We start from the raw sequence: 25,995 nt of genomic DNA, 5'->3' as shown, positions 1-25,995 counted from the left end.
TCTGGAGCCAATGCAGCTGGGCAAGCACTGGTGTCATATTTGCCCTCCACGAGGTCCCTATGAGTACCCTTGCTGCTGCGTTGAACCAACTGGAGTTTCCAGAGCAGTCCCAAGGAAAGCCCTCCATAGAGCAAGTTGCAGAAGGTGGCCTATGAGATGACATTGCATGGATCACCATAGCTAGCTCTGATGCAGAAAGATAGAGTGCGAGTTCTCATGCCTGGCACAGGTTTAAAAAAAAACGCACCAGGCAAGCAACATATCTGGACCTCCACTAAAAAGGAGGCATGCAGAATCATACGAAGGCTCCTGACAGAAGACACTGGTGTTATTTGGGCCCTGTCAAGAGCCAGGAGTTGTGTCAACTTGTGGTTGAAGGCAGCTTACAAAACTGGGGAATTTGTAACAGTATCTAGATAACATTATGTCATATATGCTGTACATAGTGAAGGAGGGAGGGGAAAATGTATGGTTGTACATTATATAATTAACTAGATTTAAAGCCCATTTCACATGCAAATGAAATGGGCGCTAGATGGCCTGGGAGAAGGCCTACCCCCCCACCCGTGGCTCTCTGGAGCCTTCTCCCCACCCGTGGCTCTCTGGCAGAAGGCTGCCCGACCCACCCCCCAGCCGAGGCTCTCTCGAGCCTTCTCCCGGCCAGCGGAGTGGCCTCGCCGCGTCTATGACGCGGCAAGGCCGCTCCGCCGGCCGGAAGAAGGCGGCGCAGCCCACCCCTCACCCGTGGCTGTCTGGAGCAGCCAGGCAGATTCCTGAGCGGGTGAAGCAGCCAATGGGGAGCCGCGCGAAGCTGCTTGGGGCGGGATGGACACTTGGAGGGGTTTTTATCCTGGACAGGGCCTGCCCTAACTCCTCCCACACAGCCCTTACTGCTTTATTCAGTCTGCGGTGCTCCACGCCGGGGGCTGTTTAAAGATTACTAAAGGTACTACTTTATGCCTAAAAGGTTTTTGTGTTGATCTTTAAGGCTATCCGCAGTCCAGGGCCCATATACCCGAGAGACCGCCTATCTACTTATGCCCCCCACAAGCCTCTTCGCTCTGTGGGTGTGAATCAGTTGGTGGTTCCAGGCCCATGGTGGGTACGTCTGGCCTCAACTAGGGCCAGGGCCTTTTCGGTCCTGGCCCTGACCTGATGGACTGAGCTCTTGGAAGAGCTGAGGGCTCTGATGGAACTGTCACAGTTCTGCAGGGCCTGCATGACGGGAGTTCTTCCACCAGACATTTGGTTGAGGACAGGAACAGTGAGAGCATGCCCCCTCCCCAAAATGGCCAGAACAATCTGGCCACCCCCATTAACATCAATACCCCACGACACCGGATGGCTGAGGTCTGCTTAGTGGAGGTGGATGGGGGTTATTAGCTTTTCACCACCAGGAAATATTTTGTGACTGTAACTTAATTGTTTTAAGGTAGGGTTTTATTGTGGGGCTTTATATTTTATTCTGTAACCCACTGAGAGCCAGCTTGCCTGGGGGCAGCAGGCAATAAATCCAATTTCCAATTAATAAATAATAAAACAGTAGTATGCCAAGACACACTGCTAAAGAATGTTTCTTTGATTCAGAAGAGTGGTCCATGCAATAGTTCACTTCCTGATGAAACTGCTTCAATTTTCAGCTTAAAGACTGCACATCACTCGCAGACCTGCATCCTGATGGGGCCCTGCGGTAGAACGAGTCCTTGCTTCTTGAACAAACCTGTAGGAAGCTGCACCTGTTCCAGCTTTCAGCTCGTGGGACACAAAAGCAACAAGTATAGTTCCTTAACCATGCTAAGCATTTAGCAGTATATCAAGTGGCCAGCAAAAGGAAGATGAACACCTGTTGAAAGTTAAAAAGCAGTGCTCTATTTCTGGGCAGACATTTTGGCCTCTCCAAACAAATAAGCAGTTGAGGGAGGCCAGCTAACAACTGGACAGGAACAGCCATGCAGCTTTTATTTAGGAACTCAGATGCAGCATTTTGGCCTGCCTGGTCCTTACAATGTACATGCCCAGGATGCTCCACTCATGCTGGTCACCCCCTATGTTCACATGAGTTATAGGGGCTACTGTGAATGTAGTTCAGTACAGAGCTTCTGCAATAAGCATACAGATCCAAATACAGGTATCACCTTTAGCACCAAGTACACAGGACCTTCTTGTTACTCTCTCAAGAGAAAGCTTTTTCTAAAGTGCTTTTCTTATGCTACCAGGCAAGCTGTGGATATGCTCTACAAATCTGTTTTCACAGAAGAAGAAGAAGAGTTGGTTCTTATATGCTGCTTTACCCTACTCAAAGGAGGCTCAAAGCGGCTTACAGTCGCCTTCCCATTCCTCTCCCCACAACAGACACCCTGTGGGGTGGGTGAGGCTGAGAGAGCACTGACATCACTGCTCGGTCAGAACAGCTTTATCAGTGCCGTGGCGAGCCCAAGGTCACCCAGCTGGTTGCATGTGGGGGAGCGCAGAATCGAAGTGCCAGATTAGAAGTCCGCACTCCTAACCACTACACCAAACTGGCTCTCAACTGGCTCTACAGACAGAAGACATTAAAATCAAAGGGGAATGTTGCACTGCATTCCCCGCTATTCAGACACCATTATCACATTCAACACATCCAAGGGCAGCTCCTAATCCTCCAGTTTTACTGAACAGCCTACATACCATCTGCTTGTGTGGTTTGTGCTGCGGATCTGCTTTGGCTTGCCTGGCTTTGTCAATATCTTCAGCTGTTAGTCCACCAACAGAGGAATGGTCTTGATGAAAAGCCCTGCTTTGCCCATAGGTAGCAAAGAAAGGATACCCAGGGTCCCTAAACCCTCCAAACAGCTTTGCATTCCCTTTGGCAGAGATGGGATTCGGATTATGACTGGAGTTACCCATCTCAACAACATTTGGAAAATGTCCACTGGATGCATAAGCATAAGATGGGCCCTCTGTGCCCCCATGCTTTTGAGGCTGGTCTTGAGGAGGAGAGAAGTCCTTTGCAGCACACCCCAACTCTGATTCTGAGAAGTTGTAGTCTTTTCCGAAGTCCTCGTCAAGATCTTTCAAATTCTCCTGTTGTTTGCCCAATTCCTGCAAATAAGAACACAATGGAGTCTTTCAGTAAAATGAAGACCAAAAATTGCTCTCTGCTGCTCTCATGCTACATAAAAAGGCCTTCCAATGAGTGCCCTCTTATAAAATTAGATGGTTTGGCAAGTGTTCTTAAATTTTGTACAAAACACATTTGCCATTAGATTTGAGTTCAGTTGTGCCTTAGAGACCCACAAGATTCACAGGGTATAAGCGTTTTAGAGGCCCGGCTCCCTCCATCAGATACCAGTTGGAATGGTCTGATGTCTCCATTCCCCCTCTTATGTGACGAAGGGAGATTCAGCTCTCCAAAGCTTATTCCCTGTGAATCCTGGTGGTCTCTAAGGCCAAACTCAAATCTAGCTGTCCTACTGCAGACCAACACAGCTGCCCTCTCAAACTATATTTACTGTGTCCATCATAATAAATCATGACTACAATATCTGGAATTATGGGAGGAGTTTGCCATGGTGGGGGAAGATTAAATAAAACAAGCATCCTAATTAGAATCGGGATCACAGGGAGCTGAGAGACCACAAAGGGCCATCAAGTCCAGCTTAAAAAATCCAACTCCTGACAGGCACTTATCCAATCTCCTCCTAAAAGCTACCAATGAAGAAGACTCCACCACACTCCAAGGCAGCATATTCCATCTACAAAGAGTGGATTTACACTTAGGGAAGTTTTACCCCACTGCTGACTTCTGTGTCACCTACAAGTCAGTGAGGACAGCAAACTGGAATTGTGAAGCAGGAAGGCAGTAATCAGCAAAAAAACACCTCCTCACCCTTTGCAAATCAAAATTACACTTAACTGGAGGAACTGTTAATAAATTGGGAGAACAGCACATTAGGCTCCAACTCTGATGGGGAATAGTAAGCCCACCCTGTGGCTGAGACCACTGTCATTTCTACTTCGCAAAAAAAAAATCCTAAAGAGACAGAGGAAACAACCATTGAAAAAAACAAAAGCAGGGAAACATGTCCACATTAAAGCAGCATTTATATTCTACACTGTGAGGACTTGATGTCACTACAAAAAACTTTTCAACTTTTTTTTCCATTTAGAGGAAGTAAAACTAGTTCTAGCCCTTCCTAGAATGGAAAAAAGCCTCTCCTTTTGGCTGATTCTAGCACTCTAACACAAAGGTACACAATAGAAACACTCTTCCAACTTTAATAAAAATTAGTTTGAAAAGGCCGCAAGTAGTAAAACGCTGGCAGGAGCAGCAAGGAACAGAAAACCAAACCACTTACTGTTAAATATGTGTGTGTGTGTGTGTGTGTGTGTAGGCATGCTTTCTACTATATATATAGTAGAAAGCATACCTACATTCTCTGAAGAAATAGTTATGGTAAAGCAATAAGAAGAGCCTAGATGTCTACTTATTTTATTTATATCCTTCCTTTCTTTCCTCTTGGAATTCAAGGGGGCAAATGGTGGATTCTCGGGTGGATATCCCATCCAGCCACTGGGATAGTTTTTGCAAGGTTGCTATTATCCTGTGCCCTCCAACCATACCCTGGGACCACTGCTATATGGCACAGCTACTAATCTAAGTTTGCCACTAAGATTCAGGTGGGTAGGTGTGTTGGTCTGAAGCAGCAGAACAAAGTCCAGTGGCACCTTTAAGACCAACCAAGTTTTATTCAAGGTATAATCTTTGTGTACAAGCACACTTCCTGAGATACAATGAAACAAACTTTCTTCAAACAGTACATAGAGGGGACTGGGGGGGGGGGGGGCGTTAATTATCAGGAAGGGTTAGTTGCATGCAAATCCAATCTCAGCTATAATCACTCATTTTTCTCATGCATGCAATGATGCCAAGTAACTGCTCAGCCATGGTTATGACTGTAAATGTGACTGCACTCCAAAAGTTGACTTTAGATTTGTTAAATGGTTTGCTGCATGCAGCAATCAAATCCAGTGTATTCTGAGCCAAAGACTAGTTTCACAGTTGCCCCTGAGAAAGATTTTATGCATATATGAACAAGACTTATGCAGAATCAGATCTTTGGTCCTCTTAGCGTGACTACAGCAGCTCTTAAAAGCTTGTCTTGCAACACCTACTGCCCAAGACCCTTCAACTGAAGACTGAAGACATGGGTTAAACATTAGGAATGCAAAGAAACAATGTCCTCTATTATTGCCCACCTCAGATCTTCCTCAGGATTTTACAGAAGTATAATAATCTCTCCACACAGCCATTGCATGTGTGTTGCTCGCAACTGTAAATCACTGTACGACAGGGAGAGGCAGCCCACTGTAGAACATGAATTAGTCCCTTGCGCTGTTCCCAAGTGTCAGTGGGCCCCCAATAGTACCATTCCACAAAGATGGGTGATCTGTAAGGGGAGGGTAAAGGCCAGCAGTGGAAAATTTAGTTGGAATCCACACTTCTGTGATCAAATTTTTAGAAATCTTTCACATAGTTGTTTTATACAGGGCACATATATGTTTCTCTCCCTCCTCTTCCTCTCCCTTATAACAACTCTATGAGGTAGATTAGGCTAACAGAAGAAGAGTTGCTTTTTATAACCAACTTATTACTTCCCACAGGAGTCTCAAGGCAACTTACAAACACCTTTCCTTCCTCTCCCTGTGAGGTAAGTGAGGCTGAGAGAGCTCTGACAGGACCGCTCTTGAGCACAGCTCTATCAGGACTGTGACTAGCCCAAGGTCACCCAGCTAGCTGCGCACAGCGGTATCAAACCCAACTCACCATATTAGAAGCCACTGCTCTTAAACACTACCCCAAGCTGGCTCTCAATGCCCAATTAATTTAATGGTGAGCAGGGTTTTAAAATCTGGCTTTCTTCAGCCCTATCGTTTCATCACACTGACTCTCAAACGCATACAAAACACAGAGGGAAAAACAAGCAACAATCCGGGAAGTTCATACTAGTGTGGGAAGAAAGACAACCACACACACATGCGCAGAGCCATGCATGTTCTTACCTGCATCTTCCCCATGGCGGCACTAAACCGTTCTTCAGCAGTCGCCTGAAAACTTCTGGCTATGGTCGCTGCATCACCACCCAAGATAACTTGCCGGAGTTGTCCTGCTTGTGTTTCTGCAACAGCCTTACTAAGTTTCAGCAGCCCTCTCATCACCATGATGGCATCACCCGCCATGACTGACCACGTCTAGCGCTGAAAAACAAAGCCAACAGGTTATGCATGCAATACCCAGGGAATATTTTCCCTGAGAAGGCAGCTATTCCCCAACAAGTTCTTGAAACCCCACAAATGTTGAAATAGTTACACTGCACTATTATTGGATGGTTACGGGGCTTTTAAAAAACTGGCTTTTTGAAAAACTGTTAATACTCAAATTAGTTTGTTGCTCAGAACTTAATTTTTAGTTTTACACAACCATGATGAAAGAAAACCAGCCAATTCACTTACTTTGCCAAAGGGGGGGGGGGGGGACACAACAGTCATAACAGGAATATGCCAAACAAACATATACCTACACTTTCTTTCCTCTATCTAAAAACTATAACAACTTTCAAAGCTTTATGTTTAAAACCCTGGAATAGTATAAGAGGAACTGCAAACCTATTTACAGCCCCCCCCCCCCCCAAAGAAACAACATATTCTAGAGCATTAAACCAGTCAGGTTGAGGGAGAAGTTTCACGGCCTCCAAGCACGGTCATAAAAACCCAACACTCAAACTGCCACCCAATGCATTGCTCACAACAAAAAATGTACTGAAGACCTCTCTCCCCACCCACCAAAGCCAGCCAGGATTTAAAGAACGCTGAAATGCGTTCCGTATGCCCAGGCCTCTCCCATCATAGAACAGCAGTAAACCACAGTGGAAATGGAAGGTTACCTGAAAGGCTATGTGTGGGTCTGCTGCTCATAGCTGCTAGTGGTGAAGAGAACTTGTGTGCACTTAAAGGTAAAACTTTTATCACAGCAAGAGAAGTTGTCAGGGTCCCAGATGACTTTATGTGGTAAGAAAAGGCAGGCAGAAAAAAACCTCTTCCTGACCACAATGTACTGATTACAAAATAGCTTTAAGACATTTATCGCTTGTTTAGCTCAAGACAATGGTTTTCTGTAATGCTTAGAAACCTTATCTCTAATTAAGATATTAACTAGCAATGTGGAAAGTATACAACACACACACGACACCCTGCAACCAGGGTATGTTATGCTCGGCTATTTTTGTAACTCCTCCAAAAAAATATCTGTTGCTGCTTATTGTTTTTTTTTTATCTGCTGCCATTTTTACACCCCAAGGGGGAAAACTATAGACCCACACACAGTAGCACCTGCAAAATGCAAAAAGGCCTTACTATCCGATTCAGCTCACTGCTCTGCATCACTCAGCCACAGCAAACCACCCCTGCAGAGAATTCCATCTACAACTACATCTTTAACCGCTCCTGTGGAGCGGATAAAATAAAGCAGTAAGCTCTAAGGGGGAGGAGATAGGGGGGGGGGCTCTGTCCGTGATAAAACGAGGGCCCAATCAGGAGCCGCGAAGCAGCTCCTGATTGGGCCCTCCGAGTGCCACTCCACGACCAAGCAGCCAATGGGGAGATGCGCAAAGCGCGGCTCCCCATTGGCTGCTTGGCCCAGCCTCGCCTCGCATGCATGGGAACTCACAGCACAGATGCAGAAGCCTTCCAATGCCGTGAGTCCTCCAGCCGCCTTCTTCTCCCTAGGGAAAGGCCCAGGGATGCCGCGCACCTGGCCCTTTCCTACTCAGCCCTTTCCCTACCGCCATGACTCCACTCCCCACAGGTCGCCTTTCCCCGCCGACGCCCACACCCTCACAGCCCGCCTGCCCAGCCGCCTGATTCCAATGCCGCCACCGACCCTCCCTTTGCCGCCCGCGCCCGCACTTCGCCAGAGGCCCAACTCGCCTTCCTCTCCTTCTGCCCCCTGGCCGCCCTTTCCCTCCGGCCGCTGCCACAGCCGTTCCCGGAGCCCTGCCCAGCCTCCATGGCCTCCACTCCCATGACGTTCCTAATGCTCTCCCGCCCGCCCATCCCCCCAACTCACGCCCACAGCTGCGGCCTTCCTCTCCGCCCGCCCCCCCACGTGCTTCTCACCCCAGCTTGTCCGGCTGCGCACCCTTCCCCACACCCCTCCTTGCTGTTCTGCCTGTCTGCCACTTGGACACCACTTCACTCTGCTGCCGCCCAGCGCCGCGCCTGCCCAGCCGCTGCCATTACTGTGCACCACACCGCACACGCAGTGAGTCCCGCGCATGCCTCTGTTCGGTCTGTCCAGCTCCGACGCCCGCCCCACCCCCCCATTGCTACACTCGACCACGCATGCGCACACTTCCAAGCATGCCTGATCGCGACCAACGTCGCCCCGCCACATGCGATGCCCCCCCCCCGGCCCTAGCTGCGTGCCTCCCCGTCACTGGCCCACCCTGCTGCCAGCCTGCACGCACTTGCCCCCCTTGCCTCCCAACTGCGAAAAGGATGCTCTCACCAGCCGGCCTCTGCCCATCTTTATAAATGGGCTTTACTTCTAGTTTATCATAAAGTGATTTCACCCTGTATAGGCTTCTTGATGAGAACCTCATGAGAAGGAAGGACTCCCTGGAGAAGAGCCTAATGCTGGGAGCGATCGAGGGCAAAAGAAGAAGGGGACGACAGAGAATGAAGTGGCTGGATGGAGTCACTGAAGCAGTAGGTGCAAACTTAAGTGGACTTCGAGGAATGGTAGAAGACAGGAAGGCCTGGAGGATCATTGTCCATGGGGTCACAATGGGTCGGACACGACTTCGCACCTAACAACAACAAGGCCTCTTGAAAAACTGAAAATTAAGCAATTAAAATTCCAGGTACACCCTGATCTGGGAAAGCCTAAATTTTAACTGTTCTCCAAGTAACAGACTTGCTGCCTTTTCAACCCGCTAGAATACAGGCTGCTAAAGATGAATTTGCATCTATGATACCTATGAGTGAAGAATATGAACAAAACTGAGATTAATTTTCTATACACTAGGTAACAAGAGCTGGTTTTTATACCATGCTTTTCTCTATCCACGTGAGTCTCATAGCAGCTAGCAATTACTTTCCCTTCCTCTCCTCACAACAGACGTCTTAGAACTCTCTCAGCCCCCACCAACCCCTGAGAGAACTGTGACTGGCCCCAGGTCGCCCAGCTGACTGCACATGGAGGAACGGGGGATCAACCACAGCAGGCTTCAAACAGAGGAGTAGGGGAATCAACCAGTTCTCTTAACCACTATACTACATTGGCTCTCCAAGGGGACTGAGCCTCGGAGCCCTGTGTGGCTCTTTGTCCTTCTCTATTATATGTTTTGCTAGAGAAGACATCAAAACTAGTAACTTGTACAACTTCTTCACAGCACTCACACACAGACTAGATGACCTGCGAGGTACCTTCCAATTCTATTATTCTCTGATTCACTTTTGGTCAAGGAACAGAGAGAGGAGAGGCCAAAGCTCAGTGGTACAGCACTCAGTATGCACAGCAGAAGTCCCAGTGTCAATCCCTGGCATCTCTGGTTAAAGGATCTCAAGTAGCAGGACTGTGGGAGGACTCAGCCGGAGACCTTCAAGAGTCACTGGCAGCTGGAACAGTCTTATACTGTAACTCAATCAGAAGAAAGGAAGGTTGCAGAAAAAGATGCAGCACAAGAGAATAGAGAAGATCCTGCACAAAATAAGTTCTCAAAAATAAAGTTGACAAATTCAAAAGAAAACCTGCGCTGCTCAATAGACAGCCTGCTCTCCACAGTCAATTATATATCAGTGATGAGGAAGCAGGGCCAGTTCCTCTTTGCTAGTTTTTACTGCAAAGCAGATACAGGACAACTCACATCTGGCAGCATTCCATTAAACTCCCACTGGCAGAGAACTCCAGCCTTTTTAACCACTTGTGGAACATCCTGGCTTAGAATGAAAAGGTCACTCAGTCCTGTAAACTAACAAAACAACCCCTCCCCCCCCACACACACACACAAAAGAAAGAAACTGCCAATAATTATGTAACTCTGAAACCAAGGAAGTAAACGATTTAGAGCGGTCGTCTTAAATTATGGGTTTTCTAACAGGGCATCAATGAGTACTGTTCTGGAGTCCAGAAAGAAAGGTGCAAGCATTCAGACAACCAACCAAACCATCATTCCTCAGTGCAATATGTGAGGTGGGTGGGAGTGGAGTGTGCAGGCTGGAGGACTTACAAGGCTCCTTTGGTCAGAGAACAAGTCTTCTCAGTCCTCAGGCTCATGCACAGCCTTTTCCCTTTCCCCACTATCCCCCAAATTGCTCCCAATATTGTGGATAGCACTAAATGCAAGGTATCTTCAACCTTGGCTCCATGCATGATGAGTGAGTGATGAATAAATTGCACAATTACCTGTAGTGGGGCAAAACTATATGCACTGCACACCAGACATGCATCTGTGACCCACAGAGAGCTTCTGGCAGACTTATCTCCACAAGGGCAGGAAACAACTGGTTTAATTATCAAGAGAGAAAGTGCACTAAACTAGCCCTTGCCTACACTATCAGGAGCCTGTTACCTCCTCCCACCAGCGGCCACTCAAAGGCAGGTTTTGTTTCCAAGTGCATATTGCCCTTTTCTCCACCCTCACATATCCCAGCCATTTATCACTTCACATCCTAAAGCAATGTTTAAAATCTCATTATCTCAATGTGAATGAATACAGATTACAGGGGATAGGATTAGAGTGTCAGAGCCTGAAGAAGCAGTCTCCAACTTTAACAAAGCTTTTTTTTTTAATTAAGCAGCAGAACCAAGGATAACCTATCCTACCACTGCCCTGAAATTTCAAATCTCACTGAACTGAGGGTAGATCAAGGAATACAGCAAGGAAAGCTTTCCTTCATGGAGACCATCTAGCACACAGTTAAGTTTTCTGCATCCTTTTGAAGTCAAGGATGTACAGCAGCATGAGAAGAACAAAATAAGGAGTCCTACCACAGGAAAGCCCTGCTTGCACAATCATGTTTCCTCCCAATCTTCATTTGCTTCAATGATTCAATTGTTTATAAAAATCAAGGAAGTACAATCAAATACTGAAGCAAGAGCCCTAGATAATCAAAACCCCTCTTTCCTTTCCTTGCTCTCACAACAAGCAAAACTATTAACCACACTAAGATTAGCTCACTGCATTGCCTCTTAAGCAGAGATAACAGGTTCAAGGACAGGAAAGGAGAAATATAAAGAGAGGCATTGAAAACAAGGAGTCATTTGGAGGATAGGGGAGGAGGTGGAGAGGGTGACAGCCTGGCAGTTGAAGGGCAATAAGGAGGCAAATCAGAAATACTTGTAGTATCTTCTAAATCGGATGGATAACAGAATAATTCTACATGACAGATCACTACTGGCTTCCTCAAGAAACACCCACATACACAACTGCATTCCATATATATATATATATATGACACAGAAACCTAACCAATAGTGTCTCCTTAAAGGACATATGAACTGCAGAGCACAGGCAACCAACATGGCTACCCACCTGTATCACTCTTCACAGGTAGACACTGTGGCTGTTTTGGCACCCAGAACCAAAAAGTTACCTATTCCTCTTTTATTTTTCCCACTCCATTCCTAATATAGTAGCCTCTTCAAACCTTCAGGTGTGTTACTAACAAAAACTCACCAAGAAAGACCACACATCTAATGCTCTCTTGATTGAGCTATGTGTGTCATAAATGTCCCCCCAGAAAAGTGTATTCCCATGGTCCCGAGTCCCTTGTACAACTGAAGTCTTGCAGGTCAGGAGGCTGCACTGTGGAGATGGCACAACTGCCACTTCTGGCATGAGCTAAGCTTCAATAAGAAAGAAGCAATTTTGCCCCCTTCTCTTCCACACTGTCTAACCCATGAGGCAATTATACCACACTTGCCAAGCAATTCTTGGGACAAACTTCCCTAGGGTCAAAAATGTCTGTTGAGGAGGAAGAGGAGATAAGAATAGAAGCCATCAGAGCTTTCTACTGACAGACTGTAGGATCCAACCCACAGCTTCACAATGCCCAATATGATGCCCATAAAACAAAATGCCCTCCCCAAGACCACTTGAAAACAAAAATCGCCAGAATATCTGTATACCATTCAACTTCCCTTCTCTTACCTTATGAATATGACACCAGTTTGTACTTATTCAAACTATCTGGAAGTTCGTAATGAACCCATACCCTGAGCAAATCAGTTAAAGGCAGCTGGGGAGCCTACACAACCAATTCTTTCCTTTAAAAAGTTGGGGCGACATAGATATGGGGTCCAAGAATGCCAACTGCTTTATTTTAGGCACTGACTTATCAGTACAGCAAGTATGAATGTTGTTAACTGACAACGTTCTGATTAGGTCACACATTGTTTGGGGACTTGCAAAATTGTAGCCATCAACCACATGCCTGGAATTAATGCAGTCTTTCTTACACTAGTCAGAGGTCTTGAAATAATGCACTTAAACCCAATTAGATCCAGTATTGCAAAAGTGCATGATATGCAACATAAGCCATGGGCTCCAAGCAGTGGTATTCAAAGTTCTACCATGTAATCATTATAAACCTTTACTGTTCGGTTACACTTGAGAAAAATAACTGAAAGTGGTCCTGTGGCAATACAGAGAAGGGAAGTGTCGCAATATCACCACCGAAAGACCAAAGAACCCTACTGAACTTCTCTGCTATACAGCCCTGTCAAGCAGAAAATAGCACTAAACAAATGCAGGATCACACTGGCACAGGTTATAATGCTTGGAGCTAACTGCACAAATCCCAAATTCGAAATTAGAAGCACCTTAAGCCATGGTTCTCCCACTTCCAAACCTAGATAATTTCAACTGTCCCCTTAAAGCCAGGCTTTTTAAACCAAGGTTTCATGAAAACCTGGGGTTTCTTGACAGTCCTGGAAGGGTTTCCCAAATGGGTGTGAGTTAATTTTTAATGCATTTTTTAAATTTGTTAAACATTTATTGGGTGATATGACCATACATGGTCATGTTGACCAGCTTCCCCCCTCCATAATGGGCATAATGGGCCTGAAGGGGTGGGGAGGGACCCTGGGTGTATGTGTACACAGCTATGCTCCCCATCCCTATTCTGCACAATTGTGGGATTTCTCAAAGCCTGAAAAGTGTTTCTCATCAGTAAAAAAGTTGAGAAAGGCTGTCTTTAAACCTTTAAATAACAATTGAGAATTCAATTTTCTTTTTAACACATGTACCCCTTGCAGTGAAGAACACTTACATGCAAACAATCTGTTGTCTAAACAGTTTACTGAAGGGGGGTGGACCTCTACAAAGATAGCTGATAATGTAAAAAACCTGTTATTTCTTTCAAATGCTTTCACTGTAAAATGCATGAAGTATTTCCACAGAAGTTTAAGTCCAAGAGTTACATTTCCATCAAAGGTAAAAAGAACAAAAGATCTCTCTTACAAGATCAACTGCTTAACGATAGAGATCAATTCCATCCTACCACAAGCCCGCCAATTATTTCATTAGTTTCTATCAGTTTCAGCTCCCTATTGGTAACAGAGCTGAACACTCACTATCTCTATAGATAAGTCTTAATGGAGAGGCATTTTCACTGTTACAGATAGGAGATTGAAGAGTGCTTTCACAGAACTAGCATACCATACCCACTGTATCAATGTTGCATGGTCAGTGTGGGACTTCCATGCAAATTTCAGAATAGTAATACCATGTAGATTAGCGATCCCCAACCTGTGGCCGCAGACCACATGTGGTCCTTCGAATAATTGGAGGTGGGCCCCGAAGGACGTCTTCCCCCCCCCCCCGGCCCTTTACTTCATCCCTCCCAGCCCTTTATAACACACTTCATTGTTGTGGTATGTATGTATCTTATTTTGAAGGGATGTTTAAACATTACTATAGCGATCAGAGAGTGTTAGGGCAGTGGTTGAGAGTAGAGGAGTAAAGTACCCCTCCCCCCACCAGGCCTCAGTAAAAGGCGTTGAGTGATCCCTGGTGATAAAAAGGTTGGGGTCCACTGATGTAGATGACCATTTTTAAGCAGCAATTCTGCTGAACTTTAACAGTTAAGCCCTGGGCCACATCAGACCCACTCAATTCCCTGAATAGGGTAGCTGAGCCTCTTCTTCCATTCCCTTTGCCATTCCTCCTGCCCATGCATTGGCCAGCTGACAACTTACAAACATCCCCAACCTTCCCATGTCTCCCTAAGATTCCACACAGGGGAAATATTTTCAGAAATGGCCAGGCTACCATTCAGTACTCTGAAAGGTATTCCACAATGCAGACAATTGTGGAAATCTTATTTAATGGTGCTCAGGCATGTGATTGTGCAGTGGTATTAAGAATACATGCAAATATTTTTACTTATATCTCTTTTCTCACTGCCTTTCTGCCTTTCTCACTGAGACACAAGGTGGATTGCCTATTGCACAATCCAAGGGGATGAAGGGGTCTATTAATGTAACAAAAGCAGGATTATGGAAACCTGAAACAAGACACAACTATGAAACAATGCCAGAAATGATAATACATTAAGTAGAAATCTAAAACTATGACAGCAAGATAAACTTATATAGTAACAAATACATATAAACAACATATAATACATATTAGTATCATAATCTACAATCCCATTCCCTTTATTGTTGACAGTCCCATGTAAATTCTACAAATGTCCAAAAAACCCAAGAGAAATGCTAGTGGATAGTGAGGCACCAAAATGTTACTGTCAGCATTCAATAATGAAATGCCCAAAAAGTAGGAAAATATACTCCTTCACAGGAGACCCAAAAGAGCTTAAACCACTGTTTTCTCTGAGTCCATCTTATCTGCACAACACCACCCTGTGGGGCAGGTAACTTTGAGAGTATGTAAGTAGTTCCCAAGGTCACCCAGCAAGCTTGCATGATGGACTGAAGATTCAAGTCAAGAATTCTAGTTCAACGTTTCAACCTTTATAGGATGCTGCCCATGAGAATGTTGGTGACACCTTTTTGCAGGCACATGACGGATTTTGGCAACATAATTGTAATGCATGCACCTAGATATTAGATTTACATGAGTGGAGTTGGGGTGATAGAACATACGAAATACCAACACTGATGTCATATGGACGTTATTGTCTCTTACCCATTTTTCAGTTGCCACTGGCCTCTAAGTTTGTCCTACTGCCTCAGACCAACATGGCCACTGACATGAATCTATTTTTACCAATTATTTGGGATCAGTGTGGACAACTAAAACTGGCCGGCCTGCCTCCCTCCCTCCCACCCATGTGAAGGAACTTGCTTCCACCCTGCTGTTGCAGACCACCAATATCTAGCAACTTTTGAATGTTGACCATTTCAGAAGAAGTTTATAGCTCCAAACAGAACAAATCCTAAACCCTCCATTTTAAGAGTTTGTGTTTTTAATTTAGATTCTCCAAAAATGTAAAGGAGCCTCATTTGTACAGTTCTTTGCATCACCCTAGACACAGAAGGTGGTTGTTCATTTATTTCCAGAATATTCATAACTTATACATTCGAGGAGGCAGAGTTTCTTTCTCTCTATCCCTTTGTGTATATTTATCTGGCCAGAAGGTCAGCAACCCCAGCCTCTCAGCAGTCACCTGCAGGACTCATGCTCTGCAACAGAATGCACTGCAGGCATGTTTAACCTGAAATTTCAGGGCAAGGCTTCCTTCACCTCCAGTAGAGCCTGCTGATTTCACAAGATCTATTTTGGGACAAACTTTGTTTCATGTTCTTGATCGGAATTTCTCCTAAGTCCGCTTCAAGCCAAAACTCTCTTTAGTGCAGAGACCATCAACAGGCACTGTGCAAAGCATTCTTCATTCAGACAGTAAAGGTAAAGGTATCCCCTGTGCAAGCACCGAGTCATGTCTGACCCTTCATGGCAGACTCAATACGGGGTGGTTTGCCAGTGCCTTCCCCAGTCATTACCATTTACCCCTCAGCAAGCTGGGTACTCATTTTACCGACCTCGGATGGATGGAAGGCTGAGTCAACCTTGAGCGGGCTGTTGGGATCGAACTCATGGGCAGACAGCTTCAGACAGCATTTCTGCTGCCTTACTACTCTGTGCCACAAGAGGTTCCAATTCAGACAGTACTGTCAGTTAATTTACTACTCTCTTAGGACAACTGTTTGCACCTCCAAGCTTCTGAGCCATTTACAGATCACATGACAGGTAGGTACTCTTCAGACAGGTTGTGAGGTAGGTACTCTTCAGTTCCTGTCTGCACATGGCTTGTCTCTTTTCTGACATTAAGGCTAGAAGAGGACCTTGGATCCCATCTCAAAGCCAGACTTCAACACTCCAATTGGAAAAGCCTGGTGCTGGGGCAATGAGATTATAACATCTCCTCAGGCAGGAAAATTAATACAGATACTGAATTTATGCAGTCAAAACCTTGGTCTATCATTGGACTACCAAGGCTAGTATCATCTGCTCTAGGGCTACTTGAACCAAAAATATACCTTATTGGTACTTTGGGATGTATTTGGGTATCTCAAATGTATCTAGGATTTTTTAGGAGAACCAGGAAAAATCCCTGGGGAAATCTGGATATATTCAGGAATTACCAGCAAACCTGAATAACAGCTGAGGAGCTGGAGCAGATTGCTTCAGCCACTGAGCTGTTTGTGGGCTTTCTTACAGGGACTGCGGGAAATCACAGAATCATAGAATAATAGCATTGGAAGGGATCTCCTGGGTCATCTAATCCAACCCCCTGTACTATGCAGGACACTCACAACCCTATCGCTCAGCCACTGTAACCTGCCACCCACCTTGAACCTTCACAGAATCAGCCTCTCCGTCAAATGGCTATCCAGCCTCTGTTTAAAAATATCCAAAGATGGAGAACCCACCACCTCCCGAGGAAGCCTGTTCCACTGAGAAACCGCTCTAATTGTCAGGAACTTCTTCCAGATGTTTAGACAATACTCCTTCCTTCCATTTCCTAAAAAGCCCACAAACAACCAGGAGCACTCTCCCTGCTGTCTCAGCTGGGACTCTCTTGGGCTGTTCAACTGAACTATCAAAGAGAATTCCGGAGGAGAGTTCTCTTCACAAGATCAGCTGTTTTATAGACTCTGTTAGGCAATCTGGTTTAAACCAGGCTACCCAGCTGAAACCCAGAAGAGCTTGTGGGGAGAACTCTCACCTAAGAATTGACTGCTTGGCAGGTTTAAAGGGTCCACCCAAAAGGATCCACTGAGCCACCTCTGCCACTGCTTTTTTCCCTTGGTAATTTTCAGTTCACGTCTATTGGACCAGAAAAAAACCAGAAGTTCCAAAAAATCCTAGTTATACCCCAAAAATGTTCAGGCTAATATGTTCCCTTCTATCTATACTTTTAAAACTTAGCCTTCTTGCCTGAGAAGACTGCAAGATTCTAGGAACATCATAGATGTTCTATACACTATTTTTCCTCAGTAGATCTAGCACTTTGTCACAATATTCCATCTAACGATATGAACGACCAGAAATCAACTAATCCTGAAGAAAGACGGGTTTTGTCCAATCAAAAAATGTTGGCCGTATGGTGAAAAACCTCAAATGAATTACTCTTTCTTCTGGAAAGAGTGAAAGGCTATTTATTTAGTACAAAGTTTTAGTCACTCAAAATGTACAGTATGAATCAAGACAATCCACAACATTTGAGAAGTTTAGTATATACCATAGACATTTCCAGTGATTCATTTGTGTGATTTTTTTCCTAGTTCATATGTTCTATTGTACCTAAAGTTTAACACAATACCCAAATATACTGCTAGACCTATTGATGGAGTTATTTGTCATACACCTTCTTTTGTTTACCATAGAATTTGGTTTCTGATTCCAACTTTTATTTTTCCTATCAGATGGGAAAAAGAGAGCCCTATACTAAGAAGGCATAGGCTGCAAAACTCCCTAGTATGGCATGGATTCATTATTCTGTTGGTAGAAAACTAAGCCATTCGTACTTCTTAATTTCATAAACATGTCAAGTAATGAATAAGAAGCCAGATCTGTAACCGCTCCTGTGGAGCGTTTTAAATAAAGCCCTAAGGGCAAGTTGGGAGGAGAAAGGGGTGGGCTCCGTCCGTGATAAAAACTTGGCTCCTGATTCGCCCCTCCGAGTGTCAGTCGCTGCCCGAGGAGTCTATGGGGAGGCTCGCAAAGCGCGCCTCCCCATTGCCTGCTTGGCCCATCCTCCCTTCTGAGCTCCGCCGAGCTGCCCAGAAAGCCTCCCGACATGCCCACCCACCCACTACCGAGCCTGCCGCGCTCCCCCCTGACAATCGCCCCTCCGATCCCCCCTCTTACGTCACCCCCCCAGAACTCCCCCCCCCATGGATCCCTCACGGCCACACCCCTACCTTCCCAACCCACCAGAGAACGTCCACCTGCACGCCCTCCACGGCCTGCTCACTCCATCTCGCGGCAGCGCCGCTCCATCCGGCCCCGCAGCCCTGCTACGCCCCGATGTCTCACCGCGTCCACACCTGCGTGCCACGCTGTCCCAGGCCCGCTGCCACGGCTCCTGCCGAGCCGCGCTTTCTCCCGCACAAACGCGTTGCCGGGGGCCCGGCCGAGCCGCGCCTTTACGGCGGCCCCTGCTCAGCCCACTTTGCTGATGCCTCCAGCCTTCCACTGTGCCCAGCCACAGCCCCGGCCTCTCTAGGCCGTGCCGACGCGGCGCCGCAGGCCCACACAAGCCTCCAGCCGACGCCGCCCGTTCCTCCACCCCTCTGCCGGGAACACCAGCCGCGTTGCTGCGTCCAGGAGCCGCGGCTCCTGCCCCTGCCCGGAACCACGCCTCCTCCCCCTCTGCCTACTCTCCGGTAAGCTGCCAGGAGGGGGGCCGCCCTCTGCCCTTTCCCCCTTCTCCCCTTTCAAATCCCATTTTTATAAATGGGCTTTGAAACTAGTACTTTATATAATTCAATCCCCCCCCCAAAAAAATGTATGTTTTTTCCAGTTTCCCACCTACTACCAGAAAGCTTTGTGTTCTTGTCAAAACTCATTTTGCTACCATATTAACTATTCTTCAAACTTTTAGTTCTCAAACAGTGTGTATGCTAGAAGTAAGTGGTTGTTACACAAATGTTTACATAACTCACTGAATTCATAATAATTTTTTTACAAACTATGAACCTTTGTTTATACTACATACTACTGTGATCCCGAAGATAGTTTAGTGGCAAAAACATCCAAGTCAAAAAACCCAAAATAAATACATACTCGTAACAAGAATGCACAATAAAAATTACAACATATTATACATTAACCTGTGGATTTTTCTAAGTCACTGGGTTTATAGCCATCAATTTTTGCTAATTTTAAATTGTGGGGGGAAGGGTGCTCCAAAGTACTTAAGAAAACAACTTTGCTTTGCTCTCAGATTCACTGGTTTTAAAGTTTAGAGATGTTTTGAGAAACATGTCAGATGTCCATCTCCATAACTATCAGTGGGTAAACAGAACCATCAGAAGCTAAAGGTAAAGGTAAAGGTATCCCCTGTGCAAGCACCGAGTCATGTCTGACCCTTGGGGTGACGCCCTCTAGCGTTTTCTTGGCAGACTCAATACGGGGTGGTTTGCCAGTGCCTTCCCCAGTCATGACCGTTTACCCCCCAGCATGCCGGGTACTCATTTTACCGACCTCGGAAGGATGGAAGGCTGAGTCAACCTTGAGCCGGCTGCTGGGATTGAACTCCCAGCCTCATGGGCAAAGCTGTCAGACGGCTGCCTTACCACTCTGCGCCACAAGAGGCTCATCAGAAGCTAGAGAGCAACAAATCCACTACTTCTTGACCTAGTTCCTCAATGTCTTCCAACACAATTAAGCTGATTTAAACACAAGGGACATATACAGCAGAAGGGACTGAAGTTACGTGCTGTCCTGCAAAGGAAATGCGGACACTTAATATATGTCTAAATTTAGGACTTTCTGTATACAACCAGCATTCTGTAGATAGTGGGACTGCATTGTATAACAGGAACGTATGGATTCAAATTGAGTCCCCCCCCCTCTTCAAGGAATTATTTACGCATTTTACACTTTGAAAGATTCTAAGGTGGCTCAAACATAAAAAGCCAAATTGGCCACACACACAAAAAATACACTGAAACCAATATTTGAAACAAACACCTCCCCAGACTCAACAAAGGCAACATACACTACCTCACAATCAGTTTACTCTTCCCTACAGGCCTTTCAGAGTAAGTGTCTTCAGCTTAGTCCAGAGGCCGGGAGGAATGGCACTACCCTCTCCCCTTGAGACAGACAGTTCCAGAATATGGGACAGTGTCTAAATGACTTGTTCACCAGCCAAAAGGTGCTCCTGATTCTTCCCTCCTGCAGCAGCCCAAAACACTCCTCTTGGGGAACATAGGATCCCCAGGAATAGCTGGGAGAGAATCTCATGGGTGTTGATGAAAATACCACCGCCACCCCCAAATGGGTGGCCTTAGACCAAGGAGCCTCTTGTGGCGCAGAGTGGCAAGGCAGCCGTCTGAAAGCTTTGCCCATGAGGCTGGGAGTTCAATCCCAGCAGTCGGCTCAAGGTTGACTCAGCCTTCCATCCTTCCGAGGTCGGCAAAATGAGTACCCAGCTTGCTGGGGGGTAAACGGTAATGACTGGGAAAGGCACTGGCAAACCACCCCGTATTGAATCTGCCATGAAAACGCTAGAGGGCGTCACCCCAAGGGTCAGACATGACTCGGGGCTTGCACAGGGGATACCTTTACCTTTACCTTTAGACCAGTCACATATGTTGAGACTGATCATCATGAGGATGAAATGGAGAGACAAATGATATAAACAGTTCTGGTCCTCAGTGAGGTATAAATTAAGGAAATGTATAAATAAAAGGTTTGAAAGGTTGTCATTTGGAGGAGGGCAGGATGCTGTTCCCATTGGCTGCAGAGGAAAGGACACCAGTAATAGGTTTAAACTAAAAGTACAAAGATATAGGCTAGATATCAGGAAAACATTTTTCACAGAGTAGTTCAGCAGTGGAATAGGCTGCCTAAGGAGGTGGTGAGCTCCCCCTTACTGGCAGTCTTCAAGCAAAGGTTGGATAGACACTTTTCTTGGGTGCTTTAGGATGCTTTGGGCTGATCCTGTGTAGAGCAGGGGGTTGGACTAGATGGCCTGTATGGCCCCTTCCACCTCTATGATTCTATTCTAATCAATAATATGGGAGGTGGATATTTTAGTATGATTTCACATTCAATTCATGCTATAACTACTTGATATTTTAGATCATAAATAAAGATTTTTATGGGAATGTGCCTGGAAGACTCCCAAACAAGGAAGAGAGAAGGAACTGGGGAAAGTAATATACTGCTCCATGTTCATTATCTCCATTCTGTTGAGTCCCTAACAACAAGATCTAAATTAGTTAAGTAGGAAAAAAAAACACCAAGCTTCACAGTCTGTCAAGCATGGTATGAAATAATATCCCATAGCCACCTGCCCATAAGAAGCCTATTTTGGAGAAGAGCAAGCCAAAACAAATTCTTATGGCTGCAAAGATTCAAGGAGGTCTATTTTAGTCTTTTACATATTGCAAACAAAGCACTTGATTGCTACAGTGCATGCAACAGAAAAGCATCTTAATCTATGCACATATGTGAATATGTGTGTGTGTGAAAAAATAAATGGGACCAAATTTATTGTAATTACCATTCTCCATTTTTCTTATTCTGTTATTGTAAAGGGAGGAAGCAACACCCTACCTATCTTATTTTTACAGGAGATACACAAGAGCTTGTCATTATTTTCCTCCTCACATACCTGAACAGAAGGGAATAATGGCATTTAGGTCTGGTAGTTCTGCCCCTATAGTAGCAACCTTGAAGCTTTGTCCTTGAACGAGGACAAGACCTCTCAATCCACTACACTATTTCTATCATCCACACCAACAGGTCATTGCCTCTCAACAATTCTTCAAATTTCTTTTTGGAAAAACATCAAAGAATCACCTTGCTGAATCAGTGAGGGGAAGTAGTGAAGGTCCAACTAATCGAGCATTCCATTTTAAATCACCACCACTTATTTGCTGCATTTGATATTTGGAGATACACCTCTGCTGTACTTGAGAGTCCCTTTAACAGTCATCGTTAATAAATGAATACCTGCAACTTAGTGGTTTTAAAGTTCATGGATGGGAGTGCTTCAAGCTTGTACATGTCAAAAAGCTGAAGACAATAATACTGTCTATAATGTTTTATTAATGCAGAAGCATCTTCCCTTTCTCCCCAAATGCTGCTGTGCCAATAGGTCAATTCTTTCTTATTTGACTGACTCATTACTTGAGAGCTTTTTTTCATGTGAAAGGTTTATTCACATCCAGTTAACTCATGAATGAATCAAGTGTCTGCGCCTAGCACTTGCGGAACTAGATGCAGGCAAGCCAAGTGAGACAGAATGCAAAACACACAACAATGGCTGGCAGATCCAGTAACTTGGGAGTGGAGTGCACAAACCTCAGGGTCATAATTAGATCAAATTCAGCCACCAAGTCAAGCTTGCAGTGGGCCACTGGGAGTAGATACAAGCTTACCAAAGCAGCCAGGAAACTTTGTATAAAGCCTCACCTTAAAAGAAGCTGCATCCTTTTTTGTTTTTTTTCAAACCTAGAAACCATAACACATGCCTCTGTAGCTTTCTTTTAATGATAGTCTGGAAACGTAATAACTACGTAGTTCTAAAAGCAACTGCCTTTCACTCAGCCAGGGACTACTGGGCACCAAAGAGCACTGCCCCAGGCTTCCTATAGACCTGTAGGTACATTGCAATACACCATTTTTGACCTTAAATTCCCTACAGTATGGAGAATCAAAACATTTAGAGGCCATTGCCTTCACATCATAATCAACCAAGTACTTCTGTTTAACACATCATCCATACAACACATTCGGACAAAAGGCACCAAGTAATGAAATCCTAGAAACTGCTTCCCAGTTCTAGGGCTTGCTAAAACTAGAGGATCTTCCTGAGTCACTTTACATTTAGGCAAACAAAAGAGATTTTAGCTGTATACTATTGATAACTCATTTTCTTTAACTTTTTGGCGAATAGATTTTAAAAAGCATGCCCTATTAAGTGAATACAAGTTCCCATTTTAAAAAATTATGTGTCCCACCCAGCCCCGACTCTATAGAAGTTGCAGAATATTATGTTCTGATGATACTCCATCAAGCACTCAACATACTAACATCTGCATTAATGCACTTTAATGACAGTTGAAAGCCAACATAAAGGAGCTCTATGCCAAGTTAGGATCACATCTAAGCAGAGAACCTTGCTTTAGTTGAAGACAAACATTCTTTCCTGTAGACAACTGATATGTCACAAATATTAAACCCGCAAGCAATACCAGGATCAGATTAGTTAAAATACAGTAACTACTGCAGAATTTTTGAAAGGCTGATTATAGCAGAATCCAGCTGGGCAACTCTGACACACAGCTGAAAGAATCTCTCTAAACTTTAGTGCTGGAAGACAGAACACTCAGTCATGTTAAAGCCAGAATTCACAAAAAGGTAAAGTACCAAAGAATGCCAACCTTCAGTAAACAAAGGGGGTGCCGGTGAAGTATGCACAATCATGGCCAGCTTTACAAAGCTATCTGAAAAGCTATCAATTTGTGTCAGCCCTACTCAAAAAATAAAAGAGAAAGAACTGGCTTCTTACAGAAACTGCATACTACATCTGTCAGGTAACACGTAGAACCTAAAAGTTAGATTGCGTGTGTGCTCAGCAAACACTGACATGGCTATTTAGAGCGCTCAATGTCCAAGTGCAGCTGCTTTGCCACAAGTGCACGGCAACCCCCCCCCAAAAAAAACTGCACTTTTTCTTTCTGTGCATCTCAAAGCAATGATCTCAACAGTACAGGACTTAGCCGGTTCTCTTTTTAAGAGGAAAAGGCATTACCTTCAGCATCTCTCTTCGGCAAGCAAAGCATTCAGGCTCATATCCTAGGAGCAGACAAGGGACACCAGGTCAACTGGCAGGGCAAGGCTAATCAGGCATCTGAGAAGGAGGATGGCCCCAGTACTCTCAGGCCAAGTATGGAGACCATCAAAATGTCCCACGTACCACCATTTGTGAAATGAAAGTTCATTTCACATTTTATTTATTTGATTTAAAGACTGACACTCCAGCAAGCTGGCTCGCGGTGGTTCACAAAATTATATAAAACATAAAACAGATCTCCCATAAAAACACCCCAATATTAACATCCACAAAAATGTATTTAAAACACAGTGTAACACTACCAAAACTAAGAAGGCAGCAAAAAAAACCCCTTCATGTTTACTATTAACTATTTAACGAATTTTGAATCAACCAATCCATGGCTTCTGAAAACCAGCGTTTTATAGTTTGGAAAGTGACAAACGAGCGTGTATCGGTCCCTGCTGACGAAAGCCTCGTTTCAGCCCCCTTTGTGCCTTCTGCACTGGTGTGCTCAAGCGAAGTTAGCGGGAAAGGCCAGCTGTTGGGTCGGCCTCCGCCGGGACTCCGGGCGGGCTAGAAGGCCCTTCCAACCGCTTTTACCGAGTCCAGACAGCCGCGTGCAAGCGAGCAGGCCGCAGGGGGTGGGGGCTTGTAATCCGGAGTGACAGACGTGACCCAACACAAGGCACGGGGAACGGAGAGCTACAGCGGCAGCTGAAGGCGCCGCGATCAAAGAGCCGCGCGAACGGCAACCACGCCTCCTCTTTCCGCCGCTGCTCTCTCGCTTCCACGGGGCAGCCAAGCCCCCGCAGCCGCCTTCCGCGCTCGCAACGCACCCCGGGTCCCCGTGCTCATTAACGGCCTGGAAAATCCCCTTTTCACCCCGAAAGCGTGGAAAGACCCCCCCCTTCACCCCGAGCGGGACAGCATGCCTAGGAATGAGGCCACGATCGAGCATTATGTGAGCGACGGCATGTGCCTGGGCGCATTTTGTCCTCTAGGACCACGACGGAGACCCCCCCCCCAAGGCCCACCTCCTCGCTCATACCTGCTGCAGCAAAGACAGCCAGCTGCGAGGGGACGCGGCCGAAACACTCCCCCGCATGCGCCGCGAAGCAGCCCCCTCCTCACAACCAAACGTTTCTCTCCCCGCCTTGCAAGCCCCTTCACTGCCCCGAGGCAAGGACGCTTCCGTTACGCACCATGTAACCGCGGTCAATTGGTCTGAAGCGGGCCTCGCCCACCCTGGAGCTTGCGAGCGAGCGACCTGCAGGAGCCAAACGCCTCTGAGCACCAGCTGGCATTAAAGTCTCCGCCGCTGCGCCCCCTTCATTCGCCTCGCCTGGCGCGGCGCCGACCCCCCGAACGCTGCTCCCCGCCTCGGCTGCGAAGGCCGCCCCGTGGCACCACGAGGGGCAGCCCGCTTGTTTACCAACTCGCCTGCCCCCTCGGCTTCAGGCCCGGCACCAAGTCCCGCCCCTGTCAGGTGCTGATTGGCGCCTGGGAAGCCGCCACCTCCCCGGGGCAGAACGCTGGCCGGGAACAGCGCGAGAGCAGCTCGGGCAGCCCGCGATGAGCGTGCTAGGCCCGTGGGTTTCGCGTCCCATCCAATGAGAAGACGGGGCGGAGGAACCTTCGGCCAATCGTCGGGCAGCACTGCCTGCGTCCATGTTGCTTTCGGAGCTGGGCGCTCTTCGCATGCTGATAGGAGGCCCGCGGGTGGAAATGGACGTGGAGCTGGCGCTCGGGGGGCGGGGCAAAGAGGACGGCTGCATGTGCAGCGGAACACGTCCCAGCGGCTGTGGCAGCCGCCGTCTCCGCTCTGGTGCCTTCGCCCCTCCTATCCGAGGGCCCTGGGATTTTGTGCTTGACAGCCCGCCTCCCCGAAATTCGCTGCGGGCTTGGGGGGAGGCAGCGGAAGGGAACGTGCTCGTCTGCACGCATAGATGCCCAGCGAAAGGGTGTTCCAGT

The 25,995-nt window shown here is 46.3% G+C and overlaps 1 protein-coding gene across 3 annotated transcripts in view; it reads right to left on the bottom strand.

Moving 5' to 3' along the window:
- The window catches only part of COQ8A (coenzyme Q8A), a 59,474-nt gene extending 33,954 nt beyond the window's left edge, over positions 1–25,520 (bottom strand). The window contains exons 1-4 of one of the 3 annotated variants that reach the window (XM_077340935.1): positions 25,227–25,520; positions 24,001–24,044; positions 6,043–6,237; positions 2,668–3,081 (exon numbers count right to left, since the gene is read on the bottom strand). In XM_077340935.1, coding sequence (XP_077197050.1) covers positions 2,668–3,081; positions 6,043–6,219 — 591 coding nt within the window. In that variant the 5' untranslated portion in view covers positions 6,220–6,237; positions 24,001–24,044; positions 25,227–25,520. Of the gene's footprint in view, positions 1–2,667; positions 3,082–6,042; positions 6,238–24,000; positions 24,045–25,072; positions 25,095–25,226 lie in introns of those variants that run through there. The other 2 variants (XM_077340933.1, XM_077340937.1) reach the window with 2 other exon arrangements.
- Positions 25,521–25,995: the final 475 nt, after the last annotated feature.

This window comes from Paroedura picta, chromosome 1, assembly GCF_049243985.1.
Source record: "Paroedura picta isolate Pp20150507F chromosome 1, Ppicta_v3.0, whole genome shotgun sequence".
NCBI lineage: Eukaryota > Metazoa > Chordata > Lepidosauria > Squamata > Gekkonidae > Paroedura > Paroedura picta.
This window is presented reverse-complemented; position numbering and strand designations above follow the sequence as displayed.